This window comes from Carettochelys insculpta, chromosome 1, assembly GCF_033958435.1.
Source record: "Carettochelys insculpta isolate YL-2023 chromosome 1, ASM3395843v1, whole genome shotgun sequence".
Lineage (NCBI taxonomy): Eukaryota > Metazoa > Chordata > Testudines > Carettochelyidae > Carettochelys > Carettochelys insculpta.
The window spans coordinates 118,029,217-118,048,708 of NC_134137.1; the positions used below are offsets into that span (position 1 = coordinate 118,029,217).

At 41.8% G+C, this 19,492-nt stretch overlaps 2 protein-coding genes across 8 annotated transcripts in view; one reads left to right on the forward strand and one right to left on the reverse strand.

Annotated features, from left to right (window-relative positions):
- Nucleotides 1-14,386, reverse strand: part of CARS2 (cysteinyl-tRNA synthetase 2, mitochondrial) — a 54,479-nt gene extending 40,093 nt beyond the window's left edge. For 2 of the 5 annotated variants that reach the window (XM_074990223.1, XM_074990214.1), the window contains exons 1-3: nucleotides 14,044-14,386; nucleotides 13,593-13,643; nucleotides 980-1,097 (exon numbers count right to left, since the gene is read on the reverse strand). In XM_074990223.1, coding sequence (XP_074846324.1) covers nucleotides 980-1,097; nucleotides 13,593-13,643; nucleotides 14,044-14,288 — 414 coding nt within the window. In that variant the 5' untranslated portion in view covers nucleotides 14,289-14,386. Of the gene's footprint in view, nucleotides 1-979; nucleotides 1,098-13,592; nucleotides 13,644-13,997 lie in introns of all 5 variants that reach the window. The other 3 variants (XM_074990233.1, XM_074990243.1, XM_074990253.1) reach the window with 3 other exon arrangements.
- Nucleotides 14,387-14,601: 215 nt separating this feature from the next.
- Nucleotides 14,602-19,492, forward strand: part of ING1 (inhibitor of growth family member 1) — a 28,798-nt gene continuing 23,907 nt past the window's right edge. Inside the window, exon 1 of one of the 3 annotated variants that reach the window (XM_074990306.1) lies at nucleotides 14,602-14,828. The gene's annotated coding sequence lies outside the window, so the exon portion shown is untranslated. Of the gene's footprint in view, nucleotides 14,829-17,619; nucleotides 17,639-19,492 lie in introns of those variants that run through there. The other 2 variants (XR_012645015.1, XM_074990315.1) reach the window with 2 other exon arrangements.

Here is a 19,492-nt window from a genome sequence, read left to right on the forward strand (position 1 = left end):
TATTATTAACATTTTGTGACCTTGTAAGGATTTTATCAAGCAGAAAAAGAGGCAGACTGGTAATTCACTAAGCTCCACTGGTAAAATTGATTTGATTAGCATCCCACTGAGAAGAGTTTACAGTCAAAGCTTTTAATTTAGCCAACTGCCATGAGATACCAGTGAAAACTTTGGTAAAGTTATAAACTACCTTTACTTTAGCAATCTAGAACCCCAGTGCTGTAAGACTTATGCCTATCCTTCACATTAACCCTGTGAGTAGTCCCATCTGAGTTCAGAGCTTGGGAAAGCATTAAGAAAGATAGTACATACAACTAAGAGACAGACCCTGTCAATAAGTCCTGGGCTAATCCTAATTAAGTTGTAAAAATATGAACATGTTATGGTGTTACTCCACCAAAAGTACATCACAGCCTCTCAGGCCATTTCACTATATAGCTTGCTCCTTCGGGAAACCAATGAGAGGTGCTGAGCCTCTGCAACTTGATCTGATGGAAGCTTCATGATTACCTATAAAACAAATGTCTTCTTTGATGACCAATTTCAAAGGTAACAGCAACAATTTAGATATCTGTTAAACAGCAGCTATTGGGGACAACTGTCCAAAGTTCATTAGTACGCCACCCCTAGGACTGAAAAGAGTTAAGGCAGCTTGTCAACGCTAATGAGAGCCCCCACGACTTTCCCCTTTCCCTAATAACCTCTAGCAGAAGCCTAGCTAGGGCTGCCTCTGTTGCTGATGGTATGGAATTTGTTGTACCTACTTTTCACTGAAGAACAACTGTATTCATTGCCTCCCTCACAGAGCTATATATGCCAGCTTTGCCAGAGACCCAGCCTTCATTAGCCCATGAGCTGAGAGACCAGGAGACAATTAGCCTGTGATTTTAAACAGCAGTAACAAAACCCAGGTTGTTGCTTAAGACTACTTACTACATTAAACACTAAGTTTTTATCAAAGGAAACATCTTATATTTACCTCATTGGATCTTTTAATTATTTTGTCATCTATGTCTGTAATCCCCATCACCATGACTACTTCGTTTCCAAAAACCTTAGTTATTATTCTTCGAATAATATCAAATCTAACATAGGAACTGAAAAAAGAAAAATAAGGGCTTTTAAATGTGTGCTGTTAGTAATATATCAAACTAAAATTAACAACAAAAAATACCCATATACACACTGAATGACCTAATAATGAAAGTGAAATAGAGAGAAAACGATAGTTTTCAGAGAGCAAGAGACTATAAAATAAATAAATAAATAAATGCTACTCCAGAACTAGTTACATTCTGCAAAGAAGTTATACAAATCTCAGTTGACCTGGCCTACCCTCTTCTGGCACTAGTGACACATTACATTAAATTTTCTGACGCATTTCTTTTCTTGGACACACTCTTAAAAATGACGTACTCAAGCAAGACTGTATCTAAATATTAACCCAAAGGCTTACTACTAAAATGAAGATAATACTTATACCCCATCCTCAGCTTCTAAAATCTCTAATACCTCATTCACGTTGGGAAACATTCCTGGTTTTCAGCTACTACAGCACAGATGTGCGCAAAGAAATAAATCAATATAAATGTGCTCCAATTAAAGTGGTAAAGGATTAGCTAAACAAGTACTGACCTCAATTACAAAGTAGTATAGTTTTGTTTATACAACTTTAAAGGTCTTTTTGGATACCAGACAACAGGGTTTTTGCCCCTCCAAAACATCTAAGAAGGAACCATTTTAAGTTTTTTTTACGGACTTCAAACAAATATATTTGTTTTAACAAAATCCATGAGTATTAAATATAACCTGTAAGACATGATGCCCTCTGAAGCCATTTGCTACTCTAAGAATCTCAGCTCATGCTTCCAAAGACATTCCTTTGGTCTTCATAAGGGCAGATATTGCAAAAAGGCTAAGCAACAATAGCATCTGAGGAAAGGGCACAGACCAGCAAGGTGATGAAACCTACAGCTCTCACTGACTTCAAAAGGAGCTGTGGGCATTCAGTACCTCATGGGACTGACTCCAGAAAGATATTCACAAATCTACATTTTCCATTTCATCCAGCATGAAGAACAAACTGGAGATTGTGTTTACTAAGTCTGTAAAAACAAATAAGGCTTAATTAACTTTGCAGATGAATTTATACCTTTCACTTAGCTGCATGGATCTGATGGTGATAACACAATACCTTCCCAAAAATTCTTAGATGACACCGTACATCACAAACATCTTACCTGAAATACTCATATTATATTTGACATACCCCCATTTGAAAACTATTCTTACTTTCTTGAATTATGCCACACTAAAACATGCTGGAAAACTAGCATATGCAACTAAGTAAGAGCTCAGATTAATGAATCCCTGGATAATTCTAGGTAAGGTTTGAATTATATAAAAATGGAGAAGTTGAAACTCTCTAATTCGGAATTCTCTCATCGGGCATAATGTTAGTTAGCCAGATGACCACTTCTCATGGGTGTGGACAAATTTCCTGTGGTCCCATAAAGTTTGTTTACAGCCACCAGTGCTGGCTCTCTGTGTTCTGTGCTGTTATTTATATTTAAATTTATCCCTAAATGTCTTTTAAGAACCCAGTAAGCAGGGGAAATGGTGATAACATTCTAGACAATATTGACCTCACATGTTCCGGCAAATTCTCTCATCCAACACCAGTCAGGTCCTAATGGTGCCGTACTAGGGAGGTTCAACCGGCAGTATTAGTCCACCAAAATATGTCAGAGCCCTCTAAGACCATTTCGCTATCAGTAAGAGAATCGTGACCAATGTCAAAAAGCTTAAAATTTAATCCATTAGTGCTGTGGTTGTCTTTGTCATATGTGTTAGCATACATGAACACTGCACTGTCCCTGGCCTTGTACCGCTACTTTGTTTATAGAAGAAACAGCACGTTTACTTATACAGAGCTGTTGGAATTTCAAGGAGCAGAATTCTTTCAGTCTTCAATAGCAACATCCAGACTAGAAGAAAGCAGAAAGTCAAGGCAGAGGAGGGTGACACAACCAATAGCTGTGCAACAGAAAGGAATTCTGCTCTTAAGACAATTACTACTAAGAATCACCCAGCTGAAAAACTGGATCTTAAGTAAGCTACAGCCCTCACATCAGTGAACCGCTACCACTTCAGAATTAAATGTTTAAATTCAGGGTTACATTTTGACCCATGAACAGCAATTCTTTGAACTGGGGGCACACACCCTGCATAAAAGCATAGAGAACCCTGTTTCTGAAGCCTGGGGGAGGTGAAGAGCTATCACACAGCAAATAAAAGAGGTGTTCATAGGGGAGAGCATTTAAAACAGCAATGCAACCCCTCCTGCAGATGACAATCTCTGTATCTGTGCCATTTACTTCCTTCATCAGTTGTCTGTGTCATGCTTTTAAAACACAAAAAATAAAAGCTTGTTTGAAGAATTCAAGTAACAAAACAGTATCCAAACTCTTTAAAGAAATAATTTTGATTTTAAAATATAACTTTAGGGATCACATACCGTTGGTTTAGTTAAGATCTTAGTCAAACTAACACTTAAAGTTACATTTAACCAAGCAAGGCAACTGGGCAATATGAAGGTATAAAGAAAAACGGTGTGAAGTAAGGATGTTAAAGTTTAACTGCAACAAGTCGTCCTGTGGCACCTTATAGACTAAAAGATATTTTGGAGCATAAGCTTTCATGGGCAAAGACGCACTTCATCAGACTCATGCAGCTGACAAAGTGGGTCTTTGCCCATGTAAGCTTATGTTCCAAAATATCTGTTAGTGTATAAGATTCCACAGGACTTCTTATTATTTCTGAAAAAAACGTTTAACTGGTTAACTGACATGCCTCATCCTAAATGGATGAGTCTTACTGGTTTCTGTTAACTGGCACAAGCTTGATCAGACCCCCTGCTTGCCACAGGCAGGGTGCTGCAACAGCCCCCCATGGCCGCTGCAGGACAGAGCACTCCAGCTGGGCTGGTGTAGCCCTGTCAGTGGCAGCCCTTGAAGGCAGGGGCACTTGAAGGGATAAGGAGCAGCTGGGAAGGCTATTTCAGCCCAGCTGGGCTAAAGCAGCCCCTGCCACAGACAGGTGCTGCTCTGGACAAGCTGGAACGCCCCTGCTTGCAGCCCACCCGGACCAGGCCTGCGTTGGCCCAGCGAGAGCACCCATACCCTGCAGCACAGCTGGGGGCCACTCCAACCAGGCCTGCATGCCCCTGTTTGCTGCACTCCTAAGCTGAGCCGCTGCAGAAGTGAGCTGCTGGTGTGAACAAGAGCAAAACGATGCACACTGAAAAGAACTGTTTTAATTATTTACACGCTTTAGTGAAGTTTAAATTAGCTCTTAACAGCTCAGAAAAAAGTGTGTCCTTTTGGACAGTTCATTGAAGTCTCTGCTCTACATACAGGTGCAGTCAACAAAACAAACGATACCTGAAGATACAAAAGGACTGGGGTAGAGATCATAATGCAGCTATATAAATCAATGGTGTTCACATGCTTTGAATGCTTTGCTCAGTTCTAAACAAAACAAAACAAAAAAATGCGAGAGAGATAGGATTTGAAGATAGGAGACGAAGATGATTAGAGGCACAGCAAAACCTCCATATAAGAAAAGGGCAAAAAAATGGAGCTGTTTAGTTCGGAGAAGGGACACAAAAAGAGGTGCATGAGCAAATGAGCAGCACAGTAAAGTCTTTGCTATCCAGCATCCACGGGACCGGGAGTTTGCCGGATAATCAAATATTCTGTAGAACAGAGAGTTCAGTACTCAAGCTGCGTAGGAGTGCAGAGGAACCTGACACCTGCACTCACACGCAGCAGGGAGGGAGTCAAGGCAGCACTGAGTGGGATGCCCCTCTTCCCGGGGAGTGGGGCTGTACACAAACACCAGCTCCGACTCCCTGTACTTTTCTTCCTGGTTCTGTGCTCTGTTGTAGGATGTGGCCATAGGCCTCAGCAGGAGGAGGCAGGTTTGCAGCTGCCATCTCCCAATGCAGGGCTCTGCTTTGCAGAGCCCCACAGTAGGGAGGAAAGGAGGTGCAACCCACGGAGAGCTGCAGCTGGCTCCAGAGTAGGTCAATGCCCGGGCTGCCAGCTTTCCCCTTTAAGAGCAGGTTAAAAAAGAGTTTACTGCATAGAGAAGTTAAGTTAGAAACTCCTACATACCTCTTCTTAAAAAGGGCAGCGGAGAGAAAAAAGGAAAGGACAAAAAGGTAGCTAGATAGAAACCAGAAAAAAAGGAGAGAAAAAAGAAGAGCAGACCAAAACACGGGGCAATTCCAAGTTGTAAGAATGAGAACTCCTGTGGCACTTTATAGACCCAGGCATCTGACAAAGTGGGTCTTTGCCCACAAAACTTTATGCTCCAAAATATCTATTAGTCTATAAGGTGCGGCAGGACTTCTTGTTGTTTTTGCAAATAGAGACTAACATAGCTACCTCTCTGATACTCAGTTGTAAGAGGTGTGCTCAAATGTAGACCTCTCCAGGAAAGCAGTGGAGATAGAGGAATGGACAGATATGCAAAATTTCCTCAGCCATCTCTGCATAAGTGGTGGTAGAAAATAGAAGCGCCACAGGGAAAGTACATGTATAGATCCAGAGGCCCCTTAAGCTCCCAACTGGGGGCACAACTGATGGTTCTTGCTATTCCAGCCTACAGAAATTGTGCATTAGTTGTGCAGCAAATTGACTGTACATTATTTTAACAAAGGCCATGAATATTAAACATTCTGCTCCTTTTTAGTTTCCAGTAAAAAGCCTATTTAGGGTTTACATGACTGAAGTGAGGCATGTGCCAAAACCAAAGATATTGAGAGTAAAAAAATTAAGAGTAATAGTAAGAAGAGAAACAGTAGCAGTTTCAACCTTGACAGCCAATGTAATTCACTATGCAAAAGTTATATGGGATATAAGTTAGAGAATGGGCTACTACAGAGTATTGGGTACTCTACTGAACTACAAGAATATACTCACCCATGCTGAATATCTTAAAATCCTGGCACATAAGAGCTACAGTTAAATAAAACTTTCTGCGGATATACAGGTTTCCTCTCTCAGGACACAACAAGATATTTCCTTTTGTTATTTGCATTCAGATGTTTACCTCCCTACTCTCAAAACCTAGAGCATGGGTTCCCAATCCGCAAGTCTCAAACAGATTTCAGGGGTGTGCAATCACCTTCCTATCTGTTACAGCCAGATGGGAGAAGGGTTCTAAGACTATTTTGTAACATGGGGTTAACATGGAAGAGGTGGAGAGCCACTATCTGAGATTAAAATACACTTGACAGAAGAGGCTAGAGCAGGGGGTCGGCAGCCACATAGCAAGAACAATTCAGTTTAAAAAAAAAAAAAAAAAAAATCAATAATTCAGGAGCCACAATGCACATGACTACAAGATGGTCCTTAATAAATAATGTTAAGCTATACCTTTTGTAACCCCTGTTTTAAGAAGGGTGCACACACAATGATTTATAATGTGATACATGTTTACTGCAGGACATTGACAACATTTTTACATACTTTATTTCCTCACAATTTACCTGAGTATTTGTACCACTGTCTTCCTGACTTTTACTCCTAAACCTTCTCTCTCTCTGGGGGACACTAGGGATTTATCCAACATTTCAAGATCACACATAATTTGCTATTTAGAGATGAGTTGGTCATCACTGGGCTTTTAGATGTTTACCATTTATCAAAAAAAAATTTGTTTTCTACTTTGAAATTACAGCATCGGGAGCCACAAAGAAGTCCTTAAAGAGTCCAAAGCTGCAGGTTGCAGACCCCTGGCCTAGAGTGAGACGAAAAGAAGTTTGATATAATGAGTTTAATAATTTTCTTGAACAATTACGTTTTAAGCTATTCTTTCAAAATGAACAATGTTAGTGATATATATTCTGATAAAACCTCTTCCCCAGTGATTTGTAAAACTAAAACAGGGGTTATCTGGAAGTTAAAAATAATCATAAAGCATGTCAGGTATTACTTGAATTATATTTTTAGGTCATGATTTGCTGACCTTCATGAGCTACCGGGTTAATAAAGAACTGTCAGAAAGTTATAGAAAGGATGGAAAATACAGCAATAAACACAAAAAGAAAAAGGTAACATATAACTGCTGGGAGTGCAAAGAGGAGAGTTTGCCATTTCTGTACCTGGACAATTAGTATTTCAAAACCTGCAAGTCCACAACAGATACACAAAAATACAGTACAATCCTCCTCTTGCAGTTTCTGTCACAACTATACACTGAGGAAATGAAATATAATGGGTGCGTCTACACTTGTGTGATGGAGTGGGGGGGGTGCATGTGTGAGTCAGGCTGGATGTCCGAGGCAAGCAGCAGCTCCCAGTGGCTAAGGATGACCCTGGGGCTACAACTGGCAGATAACACCTCTGCCTGAACAAAGAGCAGGGAGGAGCTGAGCTGGGTTTTGAATCGGGGGCGGCAGTTAGAGGCGAGGAGAAGGGAGAGCTGGAAGGCAGCCAGCCTGAGGAGGGGAAAGCTACACCCCAGAGGGGCACCCCTCGGGGTCTTCCCCCCAGGACAGGTTGGAAGGACCGTCTCTGGCTGCTATGCTGTTGCTTCTGTGAGAAACTGGACATCTGTTGCCTAATAAACCTGCTGTTGTACCTGCTGAGTGAGAGTCACTCCTGCCAGCGGACGGGGTGCAGTGCAGGGGGACCCCTGAACCCCATCACAACTTGCATTCCTCTTTCGAAAGAGAGAGGCAAATGGGGGAAATCAAAAATGGAAATGAGGGACATATTTGCATACTTGGCACTTAATTTGCATATTCTTATTTTGGAAGAGCTTCTTTTGAAAGAAGAAAACCAGTATAGACGCTGCTCTTTCGAAAGTAAACCCCCATCTTCGAAAGAATCCTTCTTCCCTTTATTTAATGGGAAGAAGGATTCTTTCGAAGATGGGGTTTACTTTCGAAAGAGCAGCGTCTATACTGGTTTTCTTCTTTCAAAAGAAGCTCTTCCAAAATAAGAATATGCAAATGAAGTGTCAAGTATGCAAATATGTCCCTCATTTGCATTTTCAATTCCCCTCACTTGCCTACCTCTTTCAAAAGAAGAATGCAAGTGTAGATGCACCCAATGGATTCAGAGAAAGAACACACTCAAATTAGGGAAGCAGCATAACCTAAGAAGAATTATTTACAAATAACCAGCATTTGACATTCATGCTCCTAAACATGAAAGACAGCCTTCCTCTGCAATGAAGTAAGATGCAATATATACTTCATTTTAAGCAATTGCACTGAAACAATTTTTATATGGGAAGTGCTAAAGGCTAAAACCACGTATCGGGTTGTTATAACTACTTCAAGACAGTGTGTACAGCAGCAGCCTGAGCATCTCTACTTATAGCACTTATGATTTTAAACACCATAGGCATGAACCCGAAGAGATGCCAAGTATTTGCAACTTCCATTGCCTTCCGTGGGACCCGCAGAAGCTCAGTGCACACAGTTTTTAGCAGAGATAGTAGCATTCTTTCTTTAACAAGATTAAAGTATTTTTCAATTTTTTTTCTGCTGCTCCTGCACAACATGCTATTGTTTGTATTGATCCAGGATGAATTCATTTAAATGGACATTATTTAAGTCACCAAAATTAAAAAAAAAAAAACAAAACAAAACTGATTTAAACCAAGTTACCAAAAAGCTAAGACTGACTATGCTTAGAACGCACTTCCTTTTGGAGTAAGCCCCATTGAACTTAGGTTTTTTGAGAAAACAAGTATAGGATGGGTTTCCTTGAAAAAGCTGAACCGCACAGAAGTAAAAAAGGGAATAGATTTAAGGAATCACCTTTATGGTCTGTGGCCATGATGTGCCAAAATAAGGGTTAGGTATTATGCAATACAGCAGGGTTTCGACATTTGCAAGGGTTCCATGTTGAGAACCCTCACAAATGTTGAATTTCATGAATACGGCAGCCCTGGCTGCCTGTGGTCCCTGCTCCAGGCCCTGGGGGAAGTGGTGGCAGCCAGCACTGCTGCCCAGAGCTCCAGGGGAAGCAGTGGCTGCTGGCACCACGTGCCCCAGGGAAGCGGCTGCTTGCAAATAACTGAAATTCATGAACCTTAGGTTTGCGAATACTGAGATCCTACTGTATAAAATAAGAAAATGACACTCAGTGGCAACTGGAAACTCCAGATTTCTCCTACCAGCTTTCTGTATATTGTACAATTGCGTAATAGATTCCAAACCTAGTTAACTAATTAAGCAAGCCATAAGGATGAGCTAAACTAAAAACTTTTCTTTTTTCCGAGCACCATCTGACACAGTAAACAGCTTGGGAATTTACTTACCAAACAAATGGGACAGCCAGTCTTGAAGAACGGTGCATTGCAAAGTGAATTATTCAAGTTACTAATCAGTTGATCCACTTTGCCATAGCCACATCCTCATCCACATCATTTTCTCCCAGTAACCAGTTTTCCTTGTGATGTTTCCTTCTTGCAACCAAGCCCTATGCCTTCTTCTTGAACTTGACACACTTTCTTTTTTTACCCCAGGAACGAATCATGCTGGTTTCAATTATTTTGGCGACTTATTTAAACTACATTAAAATGGATGGAGAATAAAATTGGGGAACACTGCAAAAAATCCCCAAATTCCCTCTAACAGTAATGTAAGCAGTGTTGACCCTTTACTTTCAGGTATTAGTCAACAAATATACACAGCCATATGCTCAGTGTTATGTCACAGGCTATGCCTACACTAGAGAGTTCTGTCAACAAAACCAGCATTGTGTCAACCAAACCGGTATTTTGTCGATAAAACTGGCGGAGTGTCCACATTCCCAAGGCAGTCCGTCAACAGAAAAACCAACAGAACCCGCCACTTTTGTCTACAAGGTTCTGCCGTTCTCCCATGAGGCAGAACGCCGCTGTGGACAGAAAGCCAGTCTAGATGTTCTGGGGGAGCTTCTGTTGACAAACAGGGCTTCTGGGACACCAGGCTGCTATGCTGCTAGTTGGCCATTTTGTTGAGAGAATGGCTGAGCAGTCCAGGCAGTCTGGCCACTCTCTGACGACAGAGCAGTTCACTCCTTCGATCTGCTTTGCAGCGTGGCTGCAATCTGTTGACAGAAGTTTTGTCAGCTTCCAACAGTAACGTCTGTTGACAGATCACTCTATCATAGCCACGGACAACTGAAGAGCAAGAGAGGCATGGAGACTCAAACTCACAATTTATATTGACTATCTCTGGAAAGAGCAGTATGAAACAGCTCAAGGACCACATGCTGACAGGGAATTTTCTTCAGTCCAAAAATTAGATCAGTTCTAATCACAAAAGTGCTATTCTGTTTATAAGGCCATGCTGTTATAATAAGGCTTCTTCACACCATTCTGGAGATCTAAGGGAGTCTTAAAATTTGTGCCCCTATTTTATACTCCTGGAGGAATTCACTAACAGCAATGGGAACAAATCACCCAAACCGACCCTGCCTGCACTGCTGTGGAAGGACTCATGACTGTCTTGTGGCATCTCATTACTTGCCATCAGAAGTCATTTTTCTGTGGGGGAGCAAAGAAATCTGTGGGGCCCATGAATTCTGTGCATGTGCAGAGACACAGAATTTCTCCAGTGTTCTCCTTGCAGTAAAGATGAGAGCAAAATTTCCAAATCAGTAGGAGTTTTGTGTACCTGACAATGGTAGGATTGGAGATCCTGGCCACAGGAGCTCAGACTGTCTGCTAAAGATTTTAGCCATTATCAAATGCCTTAAATCAATTTTTAAAATGAAATGTTTCTTTTACAATAGCCCCCTATCCTCAAATCCTTCATAATCAAACTCGTTAATTACTATAAATCTGTCAGTGACTTTTGAAGTGTTGGCATATTTGTGGTCTTTAGTTTCATAGAACAAAGACGCACTGTACCATTGTTTACAGGGAGTAAAAATAAGTCACACAGGCTTTTCAAACAAGTTAATGAACATAAAACAATAAAAAAATTGAGCCTACCAGTCTTAAAATTGTCCCACTGCCAGTCCTGTGCTATTTTTCTAAGTGCTGACACAGTAACCAAGCCAAAAGAAAGGAAAAATCATTCTTGCAGCCTAAGTTCATATGCAATGTGGTCAAAAGAGCTGCTTATATATATCTAGCAGTCTTTTAAATGTCTGCACCGTGGGAGTGTAAGCACGTACTTCACACAATTTATCCTGGCCTGTTTAAACCTAATATTTCATAAACATTTGGCCCAAGTACTCATTGTTTCAAAAAAAGAATCCAAATTACACATATCTTAGCAGTCACCCTCATTCCAAAATCTTTAAACAGTGGTACTGTTTAATCAGTATCTATATTCATATCTATAGAATATGATTTATATACAAATATAAATAAATAAAAAGTCCACCTGGAGACAAACTGATCAGAACTCAAAAACCATAGATTCATCAGCATATGTCTGACCTAATGCTGAAATGAACAACAAGATTTTCCTTTCATTTCCTTCATACAGTAAACGTTATCAAATGGCAGCTGTACGCCCAACTCCATTCTGCTAAACAGCATAGAAAGTACAGAGCTGCAAGGGAGCTCCCGAAATCAAGTCCAGTCCCCAGCACTGAGGGAGGACCAAGTAAATCTAGACAATGCCTGACAGGCATTTGTCCAACTTCTGCTTAAAAACTGTCAATAATACAAATTCCACAACCTTCCCTAGAAGCCTATTCCAGTGCTTAACTAACCTTAAAACTAAAAATATTTTCCTAATCTCTAACTTGAATCTCCCTTGCTGTAGATTAAGCCCACTACTTATTGCCCAACCATCAGTGAACAACAATAGATCACCATCCTCTTTATAACAAATCTGAAGACTTATCAGGTCCGTGCACCGCACCCCTTCAGTTTTCTTTTCTCAAAATGAAACGTGCTCAGTTTTTTAACCTCTTCTCCTGGGTCAAGTTTTCTAAACCTTTTATCATTTCTGTTGATCTCTTCAAGACTCCCTCCAACATGCCCACATCCTTCCTAAAGTGCAGCATCTAGAACTGGACACAGTATTCTACGTGAGCCCTCATCAGTGCCAAGTGGAACAGGCCAATTACTTTTTGTGTCTTCCATGAGACTCCTCTGCTAAGGCACTACAGAATACTGACCTTTTCACAAATGCACCATATTGATTCAGATTCAATTTCTGATTTTCCTATAACCTCCAGATCCTTTCCAGCAGGACTGCCAGATAGGCAGCTATTCCGCATTTTGCAGTTTTGCCTTCAATTTATTGGCAAAGGCCTTGTCCACACTAGAACAGTAAGTTGGTTTAACTAAGTCAGTCAGTGGTGTGTTGGGCTGAACAGCATAAACAACAAGGAGTCCTGTGGCACCTTAAAGACTAACAGATTTATTTGGGCCTTTATTTGCATGCATCTGGTGGAGTGGGTTTTTGCACACAAAAACCTATGCCCAAACAAGTCTGTTAATCGTTAAGGTGCCCAGGACTCTTCATTGTTTTCGCGGGTACAGACTGATAGGACTATCCCTCCGATATCTGAACAGCATAGTTATGCAGACCTGACTCCCGAGGTAGACAACAGAATGTCTACAGAAGAATTCTACCCATGACCTTGATACTGCTGATCTTCTGCAGTTTGATTTTGCGTGCCTAGTGAGGATGGGTGAAATTTACCTATCGGGGTTGACAGTCAACCCTTGTACTCTACATTATCATGAGGAGTAAGGGTGGTTGATGGGAGAGTTTCTCCTGTAGACCTCACTCAGTGACGACAGCCAGATAAGCTGATTGTAGATACATCAATTCTAGCTATACAGTTGCCATAGCAGGAATTCTGTATCTAGGATCAACTTAAGGCCTAGCATGGACCTCCCAGAGCATCTTCACAGACGTGATATAGTTGTGCCACTGTAGCATTTTAAGTGAAGACAAAGCTTTTGTGTAGTAGTTTGCAGGTGTCCTTATTGAATTTCACCTTGTTAATTTCAGACCAATTTATCAAAGTCATATTGAATTCTAACCCACTAGCACATAATCAGCCACATCCTGAATTCCAACTCCCAGAAGAACAATTTCGCAAATTAGCAAATTGGGACAGCTCCCAAGCAGGGAGTAATTGCATGAGGCTAGCTTTCACTTTCAGTCTCAGGAAAGAGGCACAAACACTCTTAAGTGAAGAGCAGCAGCTTGTCCTCCACACAGCAATTACATTTCATTCCTCCACCTAAGGTTTGTCCTGGACCGCTGGACACTAGGGGTCCGTCTACACTGCAATTAAAAACCAGCTGATGTTGGCTCACAGAGCTCAGGCTATTGGGTTCTTTAACTATGGCATAGACAGTTAGACTCAGTCTGGTGCCTGGGCTCTGAAACCTGGAGAAGGGGGAGCATCCCAGGCCTCCTACCTTAACTTGAACAGCCCCACGACCTGAGCATGGCAAGTCCAAGTCAGCTGACACAGATCAGCTGCAGGTGTTTAACGGCAGTATAGACATACCATAGGTTCTTCTAGCCCTACTCTACAATCAATCACCTGACATCATAAAACATTAATGCACAGCCTTCCTCCTATAATTTTAAAACAACTCACCAAGCATGCCCAAGGTGCGCATGATCATATACTGTTGGTCCACAGCTATACCTGTGAACAAAGTGAAGATCTAGTGAACAAATAATAAAGTAGCCAAAAGCTTTTTAACATTGTTACCTGCTGGTACAACCAACTAAAATCAGATACAAGTAGTCCTGTCACACCTTAAAGACTAACACACTTAATTAATTGGGGAATGCACGTTCATGGGTGAGACCCACATCAGCTACATTAAACACACTGTAGATGGCCACAAGCGATGAGCTGCGTGGGATGGATCCCTTTTCACGCAGTTTAAAGAAAAGCAGGGGAACGCTGCTAAGACCCCCGACCCCCACTCATCTCAGCAGTATTTTAGAGGGCTGCAGAGGATAATCTTCATTTACTGACTTCACGCGTTAGTACATTTTGTATTGGGCTGGCCACGTATTAATGCTATTTAAACCGCTACCAGCTCGCCACGCCCGCCTTGGCCAGTATTAAGGGCTCTTTGCTTCTGCTCAGGCTGTTGTAGGTCTGGATCCCGGTATCCTGGCCTGTGGGTCTGAGCCACTTCCACGCGCCGCCAGAGCAGCCCCGCGCCCGGACGGCCTCCACCCCAGGCCCTCGGCCGGCTGCCCCGAAGAGCTGGCCCCGGCCCGCGCAGCGCAGGCGGCGGCAAAAGGCGGCGGCGGCGGCCTGCCAGGTGTGCAGCATGTTCGAGCCGCGCCACCAGCCCCGGGTCGCCGAGAGCGGCGGGCGGAGCGCGCGCGGCTGCAGGCTCCGGCTGCGGGGCCAGCACTGGCAGCGGCTGCCCCTCCTCCGGGCTGGTGCGTCTCGGCTGGAGGCGGAGCTGCCGCTGCAGCACAACCCACTCCGGGTGTAGCTACAGCAGCCGGGCCTGACAGGCAGAGAGCGGTGTAGCTACAGCCCGAGCAGCAGGAAGGGGAGGTGCCTGGGTCTCCTCCCCCAGCGCCAGCTCCGGCCCCAGGCGGACTCAGGAGGGCGGAGCTGTGCTCGCCTAAAGCTTGGCTGGTGCGGTTGCTGGTGCGACTGCGCTCTCCTCCTCCTGGTCTGGCCGAGGAATCTCTCAGGGTGCTCACGGAGCAGGGGCCAAACCCGCCTGGACACAGCAAAGGCAAGGCGGGTTTCAGACTCGCCCTTGCGGTAAATAACTCCACTAGCATTGCTGTCTGCGCTTTGCTCTGTAGTCCGCTCACTCCCTTAAAGTTAAGCAGGCGCCTAAAGGTTTGCAAGGTAAGAGCCAACTTTAGTAGTGTCTAACAAGGGAAGTAAATGTGCCTATGTGCCCTCCCCCCATGATAGCGTTTCCTAATCGGTGATTTGTTTAGCCTTGCAGTATCTCTGAGAGGCAGGAAAATGCTCTTACTCTCATTTTGCGGTCGGGGAAACTGAGGCACGCAGCGACTAAGTAATTTGGTCAAAGTCACCCAAGAAATCTGTGAGAGCTGGAAATTAAACTAGCATATCTGAGCTCTCCATGTAGCACCTCAAGTAGAACTGTTTTTCCTCTTAGATTTGGAGATGATTTTTATTTATTTAATAAAGCACTTTCAAAATAAGTTAGAATCCTGACTATCTGACCTAAATGGGACCGAAGGATGGTTGGATAACAGAAATGTTGAATAGTACAGAATACTAATGAAAAAAATGTAAAAATATCTATAAACTCAGTTTATTACTAATTCCAATGAAAACACAATACAGTCATTCTTAAAAATTCTTGAATGGTAACAGAGAGTAAGCCGTGCTAATCTATACACTATCAAAACAAAAAGCAGTCAAGTAGCACTTTAAAGACTAGCAAAATAGTAGTCTTTAAAGTGCTACTTGACTGCTTTTTGTTTTAAAAATTCTTATATTTGTCATGTCAGATAAAATGGAATATTGAGTAATCAAAGGTTAGATAATCAGGGTTCACCTGTATTTTAATAAAGTATCTAAATCCAAAGTATGATTACAATAGCTTTATTTCTGTCAAAATTTGCAGGACAGATAGGTATGCTTAACAAAGGCCTTGTATACATGAGAAGGTTGTATGAGTTGAACTTAAATTGTCTTTTTTAAACCAGTTTAAATTATTGCATACCCTTGTGTGAGAACTCAAGTTCAATTAAAAGCGTTTTATTTCAGTTTATCCTAAACCAGTTCATAATCTATTTAAACCATGTTTATTTCAGTTAAGTTTGAACTGAAAGATGTGCTCCATAAAGTGTTTTGCACCACTTTAACGGAATTACCTTAAAATAACCTTCTGAAGTCAACTGACCTACCTCTAAGGCAGGTCCAATGTCTAATACTTAGCCTTTTGATGAGGTTTAGGTCTTTCTAAGAAAAACCTGCCATATTCATCTAGTACCTCAGTAGATACTCACTCTGCTACAGATGGAGTTATACCAGGATGAATTTGTCTTGTATCTGTTTAGCACAGGATAGGGCAAAGGCACAGATGTACAAAGGTGCTTAGGTGCTGTGGTGCTAAGTCTTCAGACAGAAAATCACGGGAATAACACTGCTGTCAACAAAATCTGAACCTAAGCTGAGTGAGGAGAGAGGGGTTTTAAAAATGCTGTCCACAAAAGACAGCATGCTAGGCCAAGAGAGGTTGACAAGAATTGTGTGTCATAATCCCTGTCCCTTTCCTAGTGGTAGGCACTTCATTCTAGGCCTGTAGAGTCGAACACACTAGCCACATGTAGCTAGTTGGCTTGAACAATAAATATATTTTCAGAATAATGTGGCTAGTTCACTTCAGAACTGGTTGGACATCACAGCTCTAGGCTGTAAGGAAGTGCTTTTCTCTGCTGGATATCCACATGCTGGAGCCCTTTCTTGGAGTCACATAGCATAGGCACTGAAGTCATCATTTGTGAAACAGAGGCCAGGTCTGCACTAGCCTGAAAAATCGATCTAAGATATGCAGTTCCAGCTACGACTATTGGCTGATGTCTCAAGACATTACCATTTCCTTCAGGACTGGATTTCTTTCATCTGCAAATTTTTCTACTACTGCTATAAAAAGGTAGATGTATTAGAACTAAAGCAGGGCAGAATTTTTTCCAAATAATTTGACAAAACTGCAGTTTTGGTAATTCTGAAATTATATGTCAGTTCAACCCAAATAGTTTTGGCCAGTCACAAAACAGAGGAGGAAATGGCATTGCTAAACTCTACTTTTTCTTCTCCAAATCTTTCTCATGGTTGCTAGGGCATGTTCCCTGGATATAAACAACCTTGATTCAATTATCTGCTCCAGAATAGAATTGATAGGTGAATTGAAAAAAAAATCCCCTTTTTTGTTTTTTTTAAGTTGTAAATCAGATTCAGTTTGACAAACCTGATTATTTTTTTCTTCTATTTTTGGAAGTGTCACCAAACCAAAAAAAAAAAAATAGTTTTTCTCCTGGCTCTAGCTAGAAATAAATGACCACAGCCTTCCATTTTTAGTGGACATTATAGAAAGTGTCTTTGTGGTATGTTACATCATGGAGTGCCTTAAGTGAGCCTTTATTGATTCCCTTTAAAGCTGAAAGAGCTAAGTCTAAGTTTTCGTGGCTCTATTATGATTATTTCATTCATTGCCTTTGTGTAATAATAGAAATCTTTCTTCATCAAAACTGTCTATATATAAAGTGACCATATTTCCCTGTGCCAAATACAGGACACCTGAATAGTAACAGAGAGGTAGCTCATGGGAATAAGGGGACTTCGAAGTAGGCGGAGTCCTTTCGAAAAGGAGCCCCGTCGGGATGAGCCACGTGGTGCCGAGCCACATCAATTTCGAAGCGCCGTGGCTGCCCGCATGCTAATGAAGCGCTGAATATGCATTTCAGCGCTTCATTAGTAAACTTCGAAATGGCCATAGTTTGGGGCTAGTGTAGACATGGCCCATGTGTGTTAATGTGTCAAATTTGAATATGAATTCCAGTTCACAACTTTCTCACTGTAATCTGATTTTAAATTCTTTTTGTTCCAGGACACAAATTCTCAGGTCTTTAACAGAATGGCCCACTCCATTGAAGTATTTGCTGACCAGCTTATGTGTGGTGAGTTTCCTGATGTTTGCTCTGTCCATTTATTCTTTGGCGAAGGTTTTGCCCAGTCAGTCCAATATACATAGTGGCAGGGCATTGTTGGCATATAATGGCACATATAATGTTGCTCGAAGTGCACGAGAATGTGCCCTTGATCTTGTAACTAACATAGTTAGGTCCAAGTATCGGAGAGGTAGCCGTGTGAGTCTATATTTCAAGAACAACAAGCAGTCCTGTGGCACCTTATGGACTAACAGATATTTTGGAGCATAAGCTTTCATGGGCAAAGACCCACTTTGTCAGATGCATAGTTAGGTCCAGTGATGGTATCCCTAGAATAAATACATGGACAAAGTTGGCTGCGGGATTTGTTGCAAGGAAAAGTTCCAGGATTAATATTACTGTGGTGTAACCTGTGATTTCTAGTGAGAATCTTTCTTAGGTTGGGAGGTTGCCTATAGGAGAGGACAGGCCTGTCACTTAAGGCCTTCTGGAGTGTAGAATCACGATCTAGAATAGGTTGTAGGTTTTTAAAGATGTGTTGCAGTGGTTTGAGTTGGGGGCTATAGGTGATAATGATGTGTTCTGTTGCTGATCTTCTGTGGCCTGTCTTGGAGTAGCTGGTTTCTGGGTATTCGTCTGGCCTGGTCAATCTGTTTTCTTACTTCTTCCGGTGGGTAATTAAGTTTTATAAATGCTTGGTAGCGGTCTTGAAGTTTTTGGTCTCTGTCAGTAGGATCAGAGAAGATGCGATTGTATCTAAGGGCTTGACTATAAACAATGGATCATGTGGTGTGAGCTGGATGGAAGCTGGAGGCATGTAGGTAAGTTTAGCAATCAGTGGGTTTCTGGTAGAGGGCGGTGTCGATGTGGTCATCATTGATTTGTACTCTGGTATCCAGGAAATGTATTTCTCATGTGGGGGCACATTCTCATGCATTTGGAGAAACACTATATGTGCCATTCTGTGCCAACAATACCCTGCCACTATGGACATGGGACAGGCTGGGCAAAACCTTCGCCCAAGAATAAATGGACACAGAGCAGACATCAGGAAACGTGTTTTTTGTCAGTTTTTATTGCAATTTTTTTTTTCTTTTGGTCCTCTGTACTTATAAATGTCAGTCTATATTGGAAATGAAATGGATCTGATGAAGTGGGTCTGTCCTACGAAAGCTCATCACCGAATAAATCATTTTATTAGTCTTTAAAGTGCTGCAGGATACCTGGTAAAATTGCTCAGACTTCAGCGAGTTCAATGGAAATCAATCAGACCTATGCCCTACAAACATTCAAAATAATATTGTTTACTAAGCAACCATTAAAAAGACATACTACATTTTTATAACTAACAGGTAAAAAAAAAAATTAAAAATATATTTACAAGTAAATGGTTACTGCTTTTTAGAAAGGCCTTCCTCTCCATCCTACTCCATGCTCCACTGCCTCCCTGAAGGCCCACAGGAGGTTAATTTGGCCTTAACTCTGCCCACTGGGCTCCAGAGGCTTCTCCTCCACAGAGAATACATGGGGGAATTCAGGATTAAGCCCTGCCACTCCCAGCTGTTTCCCCCACAGTGGGGCACTGGACAGGGGGGCTCCTGCCCTGCAGTGGTGCCCCAGGCTTAGATTTACAGAGAATAAGCTATCAGGGCACTTGTGTTCTTCCAATACTTATTTTCCAAATGTTTTGTCATTTTCCATCATATTTACCTTTATCAATTTCTGATTTTTGATTTGAGGAAGAACCCTCATCTGTCTATAATTTGCTGTTTTGAGTCTTGTTGGGATGAAATTTAAGATACTGTCCAATAACCTATGTTTATATAATTTTGTGAAGCTCCATGGGACTGTTACTTCCCTTTC